This window comes from Nothoprocta perdicaria, unplaced genomic scaffold (genome assembly GCF_003342845.1).
Source record: "Nothoprocta perdicaria isolate Ctin4 unplaced genomic scaffold, notPer1 scaffold_102, whole genome shotgun sequence".
Lineage (NCBI taxonomy): Eukaryota > Metazoa > Chordata > Aves > Tinamiformes > Tinamidae > Nothoprocta > Nothoprocta perdicaria.
Genome location: NW_020454117.1, coordinates 153,258 through 166,940, shown reverse-complemented (window position 1 = coordinate 166,940; position 13,683 = coordinate 153,258). Strand labels below are relative to the sequence as shown.

At 39.1% G+C, this 13,683-nt stretch overlaps 1 protein-coding gene across 1 annotated transcript; it reads left to right on the top strand.

Moving 5' to 3' along the window:
* The first annotated feature begins 3,762 nt into the window (after window positions 1-3,762).
* On the top strand, window positions 3,763-11,466 carry CUNH3orf52 (chromosome unknown C3orf52 homolog). The gene is made up of 6 exons (XM_026041928.1): window positions 3,763-3,888; window positions 6,691-6,814; window positions 7,370-7,503; window positions 8,334-8,404; window positions 10,237-10,436; window positions 10,879-11,466. Coding segments are annotated over exons 1-6 (657 nt in total). The 3' UTR covers window positions 10,881-11,466.
* The last annotated feature ends 2,217 nt before the right edge of the window (window positions 11,467-13,683 follow it).

Genomic DNA, 13,683 nt, shown 5'->3' with positions numbered 1-13,683 from the left:
AGATGGATTAAAACCTGTAACAAAAATCCAACCAACCTTTCCTTTAGAAATCTTCTTCCTTCATTCCATTTGACATCTGCCCTTTCCTCCCTTCCTCTCCCCCATGTGTATATGTGTACATATGACATATATGAGGATATAAACATCCCGTATACAGTCACATATGTTCCCTTGATGACGTTACATAATTCTGAACATGAATAGTTCTTACCTGTTTTATTCAAAATATGAATACAATCATTATTCAAAATATGAGTACAATCAATGTAACTCACAAAACTGAAGTGAGTTCATTCTGTAGTGATGTTGCTATTGCATGAATTTTCCTTTCTGGTCTATGATTTTTGGATTGTCTCCTGTTATTTTCTAAAACCATAAAAAACCTAACTAWGTATGTTAAGGTGCAGGAAACATTCTTGAAAGGACTAGAAGAGCATCATTTAGTTTCTCTGGAATTATATTTAAGTAAGAGGAAGGAAATACTGAGTTTAAGGAAAGGGGAACTTGGAATTAATTGTAATAAATTGTATAAAGTAAATGTATTGAAAATTATGTACATTTTAATCAAATTCTAAAAATCTGACAAATTACTAATTCCACAATAGAATATCAAAAACTTGTGCAGCTCTCACATTCTGGTCTCCTTGTAGACTTTATGGACATATTCATCTGTGTGGCTAATTATGATAGTAATATCAGTAATATCAGTTAATTCTTTTCTTTGATATTAGACTTCAGTGAAATCACCCAAATCAGGTGCAGTTTCCTTATAAATAGAACTTGGAGGCAGATCGCAACAAGACGTCATTCATCATTCATCTTTAAACAAGTATGAGCTTGGTGCCTGAGTGATAATAGAAGACCAATGCCTTGGCGGTACCCTGCTATGGTGCTAGGAGCTTCATGTTCACCTGAATAAAGTAGAGATGTATGACTAGACCTGATATCTGTCTGCAATGTGTGACAAACGCATTTCTCAAGCTCCTGCTCTGGTGTTATGGACAGTCTCCTGATGGATTCCCACTGCTTTTCCTGGCGTCCTTGGTCGTCAGTGAGCAGCGTTTTAGGATCAGGGCTTTTCATCCAGTCTTCTTCCTTGTGCGGCCAGATGAACCCTTGATCTCAAAGAAAGTGTTGGAGAAAGTGACAGCCATGTCTCTGTCAGGATCACTCCTTTAACTCCTTTAACAGTAAATCCATCAATGGAAGAAATAATCTCCTGACAAGCTGATAGGTCCAAGCCTAGCTAATTTAAGGTTTCCCAAGACATTTATGAGATTTGAGATCAGCGGCGCTCAGTTTAATCGAATATCTGTCTGTGCTTCCTAGACAGTCTTAAACTTCTGCTCGGTGTTTGGAAGGATTTGTGTTTCACCTTTACAGTGGGAAAAAGAAACAGGCAACTTGAATATTACTCCTTGGTACCCATACATTTTTCTGTCCCAGTGATACCATGTGATATCAGTGATAAACATGTGATTCTTGCTTAGCTTYAGACCTACCTTTTAGCACAGCAYRTGGGGAAGGTGCTGGAATGAGTTACTTAYGGCACTTACATGCACACAGTGGGATTCCTGTGTCTGAGACTGATACTGCTCTTTCCTTTCTTGAGCTAGTGTTGGGTAGTTTCCCCTGAAAAATGCTTGTGTCAAGCTTACAAATACTGTGTGAGCTATACTCAAATGATATTCTTTGGGTATTTTAGTATCTCTAAAGATGACTCAATGATTCCTTTCTTCCTTTCTAATAAATATGCTAAATAAGCAAATGGCTACATATTATTCATTGCATTGTGCCTCTGAAACTCCTAATTCCTAGGAGTGWTCAGAACTACATGTTAACTTCTGAGTTTTTTCTTTTTGTAAAGCTGTAAAGCAAAACAAGGTTTGCTCATTTTACTAAAATGCTCATTTAAGGTTTGTTTCTGTTCCTGGTGTTGAAACCAGAGAAGTCTTTATAACAGAAGAAAACAATTTTCCTGATGAACTGCTCTGGATACGAGCATAGACCAGAAAGTTCAGATCAGTTCTCAGCTTGCCTTTTTTTTTTTTTTTTAAACAGCTTCTCAGTTCCATGTGTGAGAAGTCTATTAGTTTACATTCAAGGAAGGCATCACATGTAGATCTCAATTCAGGCCAGACCAAGTTCAAGTGTTTGTACGGTTAATCAGGGTTAAAGTAAATGGACTTTGGCTTTTGCTGGGTGTGGATCTATAAACATTAACTCATTTGACTTAGAAAAAGTYCTTTGGTTTCAGATAGTTCAATAGGAAGGCAAGGCAATAGGAAGGTAAGCTCTGTCACTAAGAGGGGGAATAGAATGAATGGAGTTCATCCCCAGCAGGAGTACCGAAACTCAGCAGGTAGACTCTTCTAGTGAAGATTTTTCCCAAGTAAAGTCCTGAGGATCCACAGAACCATTATGATCTTGATGACTGCTTTTCATGCTTAGTCCTCCGGACTTTTGAGGATCCTCTCAAACTGAAGGTGGGACACAGAATTTGTGTTTCTTTTTATTKGTGGAATGAAGGCAAGCCCTGTGCTCAGCTTTTTGGAGTGCCTTTGCCTTGATGACTGTTACCTGGGTCAGGAATCTGTATACCAGGGGAATGGCCAGGCACTGGTAGCCAGAGGTGCTTCACAACAAGAAAATAGTGGTGATGGGTGTAGGGCAGGTGTGAGTGGGGAAGTGTCCTTGGTGCTTGGCAGGAAGAAGGAATAGCGCTGAGAGGGGATGTTCAGTTGGCTGGGGACAGAGGTTGAGAAAAGCTCTGTTCTCTTCTGTGATGAGGGATGAAAAGGAGCAAGAGGGCATTTACTAGCCATGTGCCAGACTCTCTTGACCAGAGGAAGAGAGGTGCCCTGTGAGGAGCAAAGAGAGGCATGAGGATGGAGCTGGCACAGGAGAAATGGGAGGAGGTGAGATGTGGGAGACTGGATGGGCAGAGCAAGGGAGGGACAGGGAAAAACTAGTCTCTGGCTCTGATAAGCTGTCATGAGTGACTTGGGCCATAGGATAGCACATTTGGGAAGCAAATGCAGGTCAGGTCTCAATGCCATGGTTTCTTTCTTTCATTTGGGTAGGATGAMTTCCTTAGCGCCAGACATCTGATTTAGGCTGTATGATAACCAGGGCAAGGAAATTCATAGCACAGCATGCATTTCTCAAGAGACTATACAAGGAGATTAAAATTGCAGATATTCAGAGGTAGTCTAAGTTCTTTGTAGACTGGCCAAACCACAAGCTATGCGATTCCCAGCTCAGGTTGTGCTGTTCAGAACCATGTCTCTGGCATAGCTGTGCAGATAAACAGCAACAGTCTTTCACTAACCCATATGAAAACAGCAGGGAAAGCAATCTGGTGCCTTTCTAAATCACCTCAGCAAATGACAGTGTTGCCAGAGGTTTATTCATCTGCTCATGCTTGYTGAGGGCTGGTGGGGCAAGGCAGCCAAACTGGAAAGCCTGGTATTGCACAGAACGAGAGCTGTGGTTCTGGAGACTGGGCAAATCGATACTTCCTCCCCCTCCCTCTTCTCTGCAGCTAGTGCTGGACAAATACGTATTTGTCTTTCCAAGGAATTCCCCTTGCTGATGAGTGTTTCGAGATCACTCCCGCGAAAACTATCCCAAGACTTGCTGTTGTCGTCTCCAGCCTCAGACCGGGACGGCTACGGGCATAACTGTGCCTGAAACCAGAAGGAAATGAGCTGTCTCCTCACTTACTTTAGAAGTAAAGTTCCTCGCACGGGAGCAGAAGATATGAGAAGGCAGAGCTCTGAGCGGGAGCAGGAGGATATTGAATTACAAAGAGAAGAGGTTGACGGGGAGGAAAGGGAGGCTGATCACAATGAGCCTCTAAATTCACAAGCGGCTGCGACACAAAAGGTAGGAATTTCGGTTACTCAATGCTTATGGAGCTGTTGGGAAATATTATACAGCAAATGAAGTGACTCCCTCACGGGAACACGCTGTGAGACTGTTAGTTGTTTGAATGAAGGAGAAAGGCTGCTCACTTGAAAGTAAATGTTGGAGGTGTTAGATGTATTTATTTTCCTCCTTTTTTATTTTGAGCATTTTTCTTTTTTTTTGTGTGTGTGTTGGTTATTTGTGAACTTTAACCCAATAAATGAAGTTATTTTTAGTAGTCCTGAGTTTTACTTTCTTTTGCTATGTATTAGTGGGAGCCAGCTCAAAACTAGAAAGGGGAAATGTTAAAACCTGTATATAAATAGGTTTTGTCTGAGAACAAATGAATTGGAAAACGGGATGCCCTGCAGCAGACCTTTTTAAGACATGTCAGTGTCTCTTTCTCGTTGCCGGGTAATTTGTGGGTGCTGACAATTACGAATTTGTATGAACAGATCACACATAAACCTCAGTTAATGTGGCACCTAGCATTTACCTTAGCTTGAAGCTATGGAACAGAGTAAAGTCGGCAGAGGAACGGTGTTTAGCTAACAGGTGACTGTGCTACAGTGATCTTGACTTGATTAAAGGCAGAAGGAMAAGCTGTAGCAGGCTCCATGACACTAGACCTCCTCACAGGCTGATTCATTCCCCAGGAAAAGCAAATACCGAGTCCTTGCCATGCTGCAAGGGGGTGGCCAGGGGAAGGTTACTTCTCCTCCGGTTTGGTGGGCTGGACTAGCTCGCTGAAAGCCACACGAGTGCTGAAGGAATGCAAGGAGGAATAAGATAGGGAGTGGAGTAGACACAGAGGTCAGCTGTGTCAGCTTGGCTCTCTTGAGAAACTTTAACTTTCGATTCAGAGCCTTCCTTTTCCTAGAACTCTTCGCTGKGGCTCTCTTTCTGCTGCTGATTCCGGTGTTTGGCTTCGTATCCCATAAGTATTGCTGGAAAATTGTTATGCTCTGCTTTGTGCTAGGACAGAAAATTAATAATGACCACCTTGTCCAGTGGAGAGTTTTTCCCTGCTGCTCATTCCCAGCAGCCTCACCATGTAGTGAGCAATGTCCAGACGGTGTTGGCCAGCTAGGAGAGGAAAGTTTAAAGAGCTGGATGTTTCCTTGAAACCAACTCACTTTGCTTGACTAAAAATTGAGTTTTTGTGAGGGTCTGAGTATGTTGACGGTATTCCCAGTAGAAATTTGKGCTTGATAACTGCCTATATCAGCTTGTAATATGATAGCTGATCTCATAGTTGTACTTTGGCCAGGAGTTAGTGTTCCTGCCAGATGCAAAATGATATGCTAGTGTTAAATACTAAACTGAGTGTTCATTCCTCCAATACATTAAAAAAGAATATCAAATACATCAGCAAATGCACACTGTAAGATAAACCATATTCAGCCAGTTGTTGATCATTCTCCACCAACGCAGAGTTGTACATGCAGGTGTGTCTGTAGAGAGCACTTGGAGGCTTCATTTTTTTCCTCCACTCCTTTAGAAATGATGCTTCTGGGATATTTAGGTGTCTCTTCTTTTTCTGTGCCTCTGTCACCAGTCCAAAAACCTGCTGGTGAACTTCASTTAAATTCAGAAAAAAAGTTCTCCACAAAAATTATTAGGTTCTTAGAAAGTTCAAATACTAAAAGAAAGTAATCTGAATTAAGGCCCGCAGCTATTAAGCTGTTTCCTTTTATTCTGCATGTGTGTGGCCCTGACAATTCACACAGTGTTCTTTTCCATGCCTGAAACTGATTTCAGAAAGGTCATAGAGTCAATAGAGAGATTATGTCAGAATTTACAGTAGGTGTGGAGAAGAGGGGGTAATCAAGGCAGGATGGGCTACTTTTGTAATAATTCTAGTCCTTCATTCAGTCTTCTGTTTCTTGTTTGTGTTGTTGTGCCATTTAAGTGTATTTCTAAAATTGATTGTGCTGGAGTGGGTAACTAATAAAAGATTAATTCTTACCTCGGCCTCAAATCTTATAAAAAATTAAATGAAAGGCAGGAATTGTCCTTGCTCCATTATATGAACAGGCCTGCATGCACAATTTCTCTTGAAAATTTCTTTATGATCTCCTAGCAGTTGTAAGATTTGTGGTAAAAATTCTAGTAAATGCTCAAAGTCATCTTCAAATATTCAACATTTTAAAGAAAAAGGCAGAATGTTCCTTAATGCAATAACATTTAAGGAGTAGCACTCTACTTGCATTGGGTGGTATTATCAATGCCACTGATATTATCGATACTACTGAGGCTGATAATCTGGAAATTCTGGAATCTCTATTTTGGAAAGGCCTCCACCCACACTTTTTGCTGGAAAAGGTGGCAAGCCTCAAAAGGACAGCTTGTGGACAAAATAAAATAAATACAAAAAGAAAAGAAATTAGATTTAATTCAAAGAAATTTTAAAACTCTGAAAGTACCTTTGTAGCACCTTAGCTTTATGGTTGATTCAAGAGTTAGAAATTCTGTATAAGTAGGGAATTAAATGGGTCACTTTCAAGTACTTGACTCCCTGTCAATGTCCACTGTATTCTGCAGGCCTGCATTCCCATGCACAACAGTACTTATGGATCCTGATTAAGCAGGATCCTTTGATGTAGGACACTGCTCAACAATGAGACCATTCCTCTGTTTATTTTGGTTGGTTGGTTTGGTTGTTTTTTAAAATTTTTCTTTGTTTTTAAATGTGAGAGTAGAGACATGTTTGAATAATATCTCCCTGCCTTATGTTATCATAATGTTATCTTAACATTCACTTTTTTTCTTTTTAACTAGAACAGAGATCACTGGAAATCGTGCAGCAATGTCGTTTTCTGGAAATGTAAACTATGGATGCTCATAGCCACAATTTTCATAGTGCTCCTCCTGGTAATTCTTATCAGCCTAGTTCTCTATTCTAGTAAGTATCCTCCTCTTGGTTCATCTTCCAGTGTAAATGGGAATGATAGCATCCTTTAAATTCCTGCAAGCTGACTGCTGCTGGCTTGGATGCTGACTGCAGAAGGTGGATTGTGCATTGAGTGGTGGATGCATGGTAGATTTTCAGTGCCGTTATAAGAAGATCCCTAGGGTTAGAACAGTTTAGATGCCAGGTTACTACATTATTTTTGATTGCCTGTTAGTCCCTGTCAGTGTAATGGCTCACTGCTGACRTGGTTGTGATGGCCAGATGAAGTACTCGGCCTTAGCTGTGTGTACACCTGTGGGGCTGTTTGGGTAGGCATGCACCTCCACATGCTTTTGTTTCAGCAGACATCTGCCAGATTCATGGATGAGGGATCTCTGTGTGATGTTACATTTCTTTAAGTAACTGGCATTTTTTCTCTGTCACTTCTAGACTATCATTGCTTAGGAAATTTGTGAGAAAGCCACTCTAGAGAAAGCCAAGAAGGTATTTTTCCTATTTCTACTGACGACAACTTTTCGTCTCTTTCTGTCTCTTTTTGAATATTAGATATTTATACAGATGAAGATGACTATTGGGATCCTGATGCAATACTACACAGTGGAAACTACCGTAGTTTTTCTGGAAAATTCAGTTTGAAGTGTGGTCTTCCATACACTTTCTCTGAAGACATCACTAAGAGGGTATGTGTTGACAGGGTTCCTGGAAAAGATAACTCTGCTTGTAACAAGGCTTGATTATTTTTCTCTTTAAGAAATTTCTGTTATTTTGTACAGCAAATGAGTCATTTGCAAGCTCACACAATTTACAAAAACAAGGTTACATTCTGAGCTTTGTTTTTTCCAACACAAATTAAAATCCTGATTTGGGGGAAAAAATGCTTCTTTTTAAGCACATGAGTAGCTGCAGAGCTTTAAAAAGTTTGAAGTTTTGCCTAAATGTTAATAATCACTGAGAATTAGTCTTCACTTTTTTCCCAGAGTGTTCTGTTTAGAAGGAACCTGTGGAGTCATCTAGCCTAATCTCTGTGTATTGTTTTCCCACAAATGTGTGATGATGAGCTGATTTAATGCTATCATTTCCGTTGAGTCACCATGGCTCTGAATACAGCTGAAGTAAGCTCAGCAGGCATGGCAGGACTGGTTTAGACTTACTGTGAAAGGAGACCCTTCCTTCTATGAAGTAACAGTAGAAGGGCTTTCTGGTACCAATAAATAAATTGGATTTGGCAGCTTAATCACATACTCCTAGTTTGCCGTGACTGACTCTATTGTGTTAAGGTAATATAGTAATCACTCCGATACAGAGGTTAACTTGTCTGTCAGGCTCAAAGGGCCCGTGTGTGTACCTTTTCCAGGACAGATATTTGTTGGTATTTGACATTCAACACCTGTGCTTATGCCCTGGGCAACACCCTAAAAGAATGATTCACTGCCCTTTCTTTGGTGTGGAAAAGAAATAGCGAATAGAAGAAATATATACTTTTTTTTTCTTTTCCTTTTTTCTCTCCAAGTTAACAGAAGTCTATAGTTCGTCTCCTGCTTTAGGACGCTACTTTAGGTCAGCTCAAGTGATGAATTTCAGGTAAGTGGTTTCTATCATWAAAAATATCTGATATTTATAAATTTTTGATAGGGAATATATATGTGCCTATATAAGACAAGGCATTTAAATCTAAAAAAAAAAGGATGTTTTGGGGTGGAATAATTAATATAGATTGTGAAAACTGGTAGAAGTATTCTCTAGTGTAAAGGGAAAGCACTGCCAATAACAAATAATTACAGTAACATTTTTGACTGTTAATCTGCTGTACTTGGTCCCAGTCCTTACTGATATAATTAAGGAAATTTATTTAAAAGAAAATAGGCCACTGGAACCACTTGAGAGCAATATAGCTTAAACCATCTTAACTAAATACAAAAGTGTCTCTGGGGTAGGGGCATGCAGAATAGTTCATTTTGTTCCCAAAAGAGCTTAAAGGCAACAAGGACCGGCAAAATGTGAAAGCCAAAACCACAATATTGCATTGCTCATTTGGATTTTTTTTGTCCTTCACTGTGTTTTGGGAAACAGGAGCCAATCTCAAAGCTGTAGAGAGGCTGGAAGGGCAGAAGTGAGAGGCAGAGAAGAAGGCAAATCTTAGACTTGCCCGGGTGAGAGGTGACTATATGCGTAGGAGAAGCTTGGCTGATGGGAACAGGAGAGGAGTGGTGATAGAAAGAAAGTGAAAAGCCATCCATCTACCTTAAAGAGTCAAGGAAAAGCTTCACCCTAGAGCTGAAGGAAGATCTTACTCTCAGTAGATAATGGTACTAGAGAAGGGCTTACGAGTTTAGGACACTAGTGTTTTAGGCTATGGAGCTATCAGAGTCCTGCGATGAAAGGGGAGGCTGAGCTGAAGAGAGAAATGAGGGGCTGGAAAGCTCAGCTCTAGCCTGCTCTTGCCACAGAACGATTTCAGAGAAACAAGGACTGACAGCTWCTCCAGGAGTTTATGAAAAAGCAATGTGAAAAAGGCAATAAGAAGGACTGGAAATCATTGTGACTGAGAAATCAAGTTGAGATTTTTGAAAGTCTGAGTACTTGAGAGAGGGTAGAAAGAGAGGCCCCATGGGCTGGGATGAGGGGCTGTCCTGAGGGTACTTTGGTGAAGGTGCTCTAATGAATCACCAAACTAGGATATAACTGCCCTGTCAAATGACTGTGTTGTAACAGTATTTCAGCTAAAAATTATGATTTAGGACGTTAAATACAAATCTGTAGTTCTGCAAATGTATTGCATAACTCTTCTTTYTCTCTCTCCCTTTCTCCCTTTACCCCTTCTCTTTCTGTTTTTGACTTTCCAACTTCTTTTTGATGTTTCTGTTGAAATGTCAATGTTTCTGATTCTTTTTGAAAGATTCTGTTAGATAAAATGCGAAGATCTAATTATAGGTAGTGTTTTTGATAGATAGGAAGCAATGAAATGATGAAATGGACTCTAGTCGAGTGGTTTACATAATCCGCCCCAGGAAGTGGGTTAGAAACCCTGGCTGGGTTGTGTCAGCTATTGGTTATCAGGAGACCAAATCTTCTGGCAAGTTCTCAACTGGTTATGAACAGAGTCTTGTGTCACCTCTGCTGTTATTGTTGTGTTCTCATTAAGAACAAATGTAGAAAACCCTGGCCTATCAGGTATGTAGTCAGCTGTACTTTGTGCATTTGAAAATGTGTTTCAGATTGGCTTCAGGTGTGTGTCCAGCTTTCATTGATAACGACAGCTGCTCTGAGAAAGAAGTGAAAGAAGAACCYGGAAGCTTGAAGGCTTTTCTCTTTTTTTCATAGAACAGGTTTAAAAAAAACAAGTGCCAACATTTCTATCAAAAGTGTTTCAAAGCTTACTTGCACATGTTCATACCTGAATGTTTCTCTTTCAGTAATGAAAGTGCTACTGTATTTTATCAGCTGGAGTTCTCTGTACCACCATCAACAGAGGGGTTTATGGAAAATGTAATGAATCCAGASTTTATAAGGAACATTTTGCGTCAAAATATTTATGATGAAGAAGATACTGTTCATCATGGGACAACTGAATGTACAAAGCTAAAGCTTGATCCAGCTTCTCTTACATTAACATGTAAGTGCTGTGCATTAGAGGGACGACTCCTCTTCAGGGAGAACTATTTACTTAGAGAGATTTTTTTTTTTTTTCAGAAATACAYYAAGAAAATTGWGGAATATTCAGGAAATGYTTAAATTKCCATGTTTAGATTTTACCCTAGGATTCTTTCTCATCTGATGATAAGAGGATTCATGATGAGAACTGTTTAGCTATCACATCACAGTACAGAATATATAAGCAGTATTTGTGCTTAGCTCATTTTTACTTTTTCAGTACTTAGCAAGGAGCAGGAGAKCAATAGATCTCAAGTTACAATGCTCAGCATTGTTTTGTTCCTCAATTATTGACAGRGTTCACAGGAAAAGAAAACAATGTAAAGGGGACAGGAAAAAATATGCTGAAGTGTCAAACTGAAGTTTCATTTCAATGCTAATAATGTATTCTTTTTACCTTTCAGAGGAATGATGGAAAGACTCCTCTTCTCCCTTGAATGCTTGAGAATGCCTTCACAGGTCTACCAGTAATGTAAAGGGTTAGGAGCTATTCATTACACAGAAACACTTCTAATGATGTTGATGCTCTGTAAATTCTGTGTGATGCAGTATGGTAAGCTGAAAATGTGGTATATTTATAACAGTGTTGTAGAACTATAACATTACTACCTCCTTGACTACCATTGTCCTGATATATCAATAACCTGTTTTGACTTGCTTTTGTGAAAATCATGTGTCATGCTTGGTACATGCTCCATTGACTTTGACTTGTGTTATGAATTAGTTYTGCATTCCTTGCACTTGCTTTAAGAGCATTCTTGCATGCCTTTCCATTCTGTTCTTTCTTTATYCAAAGTTAGCTGCACTGCTTTATCCTTCATACTCATATCCACCTATCCTCAGGTCAGTGGTGTTTTTCCCTTTGTTTTTTCCTGTCAGAGCAATGTGGGAACTTAAATGCCTCTTTTATTTTCCTTAGTTACATGGAAGCCCTTTGCACTATCTTCTTAAGTGAACTGGGAAACTCACCATCCCCTTGTTCACCATACATATATATATACATATATATATCTACATATATATATATGTATATGTATGTATGTATAACTGACCAGTTATTCCTCTTTCATAATGTGAAATAGAAATGTTCCAAGGGTCCATTGTCAACGTGTTACATAGTGCCCTGCAGATAGGTGTGGATTCTTGGTCTTGGCAAAGTYCTGTTGCACTTGCATGCAAGAATATTTCTGATGAATGGAAAACTCAGTGGTGCTGTTTGTACAGCCAGGTAAAGGGCCTCTGGCACAGAGCTAGTAAATTTATTTAAAGTGATTACAGCAATGCCATGGATAAGAGGTATATTGCTCCCTAATGCATCTGAATAATGTCTGGGGAATCTTTCCAAGGTCAAATAAGCTGCATACTTCAACAGCTGGCTACTGTTAGTCACGGATACCTGGGAAAAGACAGCTATATGACCTGCATTTATAAATACACAGACAAATTAATTTAGACTCAAGTATACGTCTTGCCTCAGCAGCAGGGTTAAAAATGAACAGATGCAAGATTTTTGCCTTAATAAGGCAGCAAATACTAGTTCTAGTTAATAAGAGATTGAGCAAATGGACCAATGCTAAGAGAAAGGTGCTGAGGCATATCATATAGGCCAGTGTGGCATGATAGTCACGGGCAGTAACACCAACATCTACGATGCAGCTTTACTAGAAATGTGATGAATTCACTATTGTACTAGTGAAATATAACTCCTTGTTATGAATGAATTGTTTGAATTTGTAACTGTAAACATGTATAGCCATTGTAAATGCTAATACTGTTGGACAGAGACATTTATTTTAAGAAGCCTTTTGTATTATCTCAGAAAATAGTTTATGGGAAATTGTATTTCTGTTTTTTTTATGTTATTACTGTATTTAAGAACTAATCTGATAATTATACTATGCATTAAATTATTTCTTTTTTTACTCTTATGCCATCATTTTCATTCTTTCAGTAGCTCCAATACAGCAATACATTCAAAACTATATTTACTGTAGTATTTACTGTAGCTTGAGTTGTAATTGAGCTTGGGGAATAGTCTAGACCAAATTAGTGGATCACACGGATCCTATACTTGCAGCTGATTCTCATAACACTTCGATCTGTGAGATGCAATGGTAACTCCAAAAAAAGCATCTTCTCTTTTCATGGCTCAGTTCTTATTTGATGACCTAGTATCATTAAACATTTAAGGACATCATTTCTGTATGTTTTTGAATAAYAGAGTTGCAAACATTGTGCCTACTGCAGCCCATATAGCAAAAAATCAAAGGAGATTTTTTTAATGATTCTTTCCTGGCAAAGATAATACTAACCCAGGTGTATGATCACTCCACAGAGTAGTAGGCTATAAAAATACATTCAGCAAATGAACAGTTTACCTTTGAGATGTTGCTTGATCCTACTGTTATTTTTTTCTAAGATGCCTGAATCTGTCCTTGAACACTTCTTAAACTTGGTTCAAAATCAAGGAACTGAAAAATAATACCATCATCATTGCTTTTTTCTATGGTGATACCTCAGCATGCAGCATGAGCCTTGAGGAAGAGAAGAGAAGCTGCCAAGCATTCACTTCCTTACAGCCATCCTCCTCTAACACATCACCTTCACCCCAGAGTTTGCTGGAAAGAAAAGGGAGGAGCTGTAGCAAGATATTGTAATAGTCAACACAGAGTGTCCAACTTGACCCTCTACCTCCAGTTACGCTTTCAGTTCTGATTGCAGGAAAAGAGAAGGAAAAGAAAAAGGTGGGGGGGGATGCAAGTTGGTCATGGGTTTCCCTTTTTCCCCTACATTGCCAGATGTATTAGACCATGCAAAAAGACAGTAGACAGTAGACCATAGAGTAGAGTAAAAATACATTATTCTGTCAAATTAGATGTTTTGTAAATGTTTAATGTCCATTTTATTTTAAGGAGGTTGAGTTATATATAGATGACTGAGGCAATGGAATGACAAAATAAAAAGTTAGTTCTGATGGTTAAGCTTGTGGACTGTGCAAGCAACTCTAAAATTTCATGGCAGATGGTCTTATCTGTAGCTCCATCTCCTATTACAAATTTGAGCTCTCCTTAACACTACTTTCCAAGTCCTTCTAATAGAAAAATGAGGGCCAAAAAGCATGCTTTAGCAAGAACACAGGCACATAATCACTTTACTGACTTTATTGAACAGCTAATATATTTAGTATCTCTCAAAATGTTGCTTTTCAG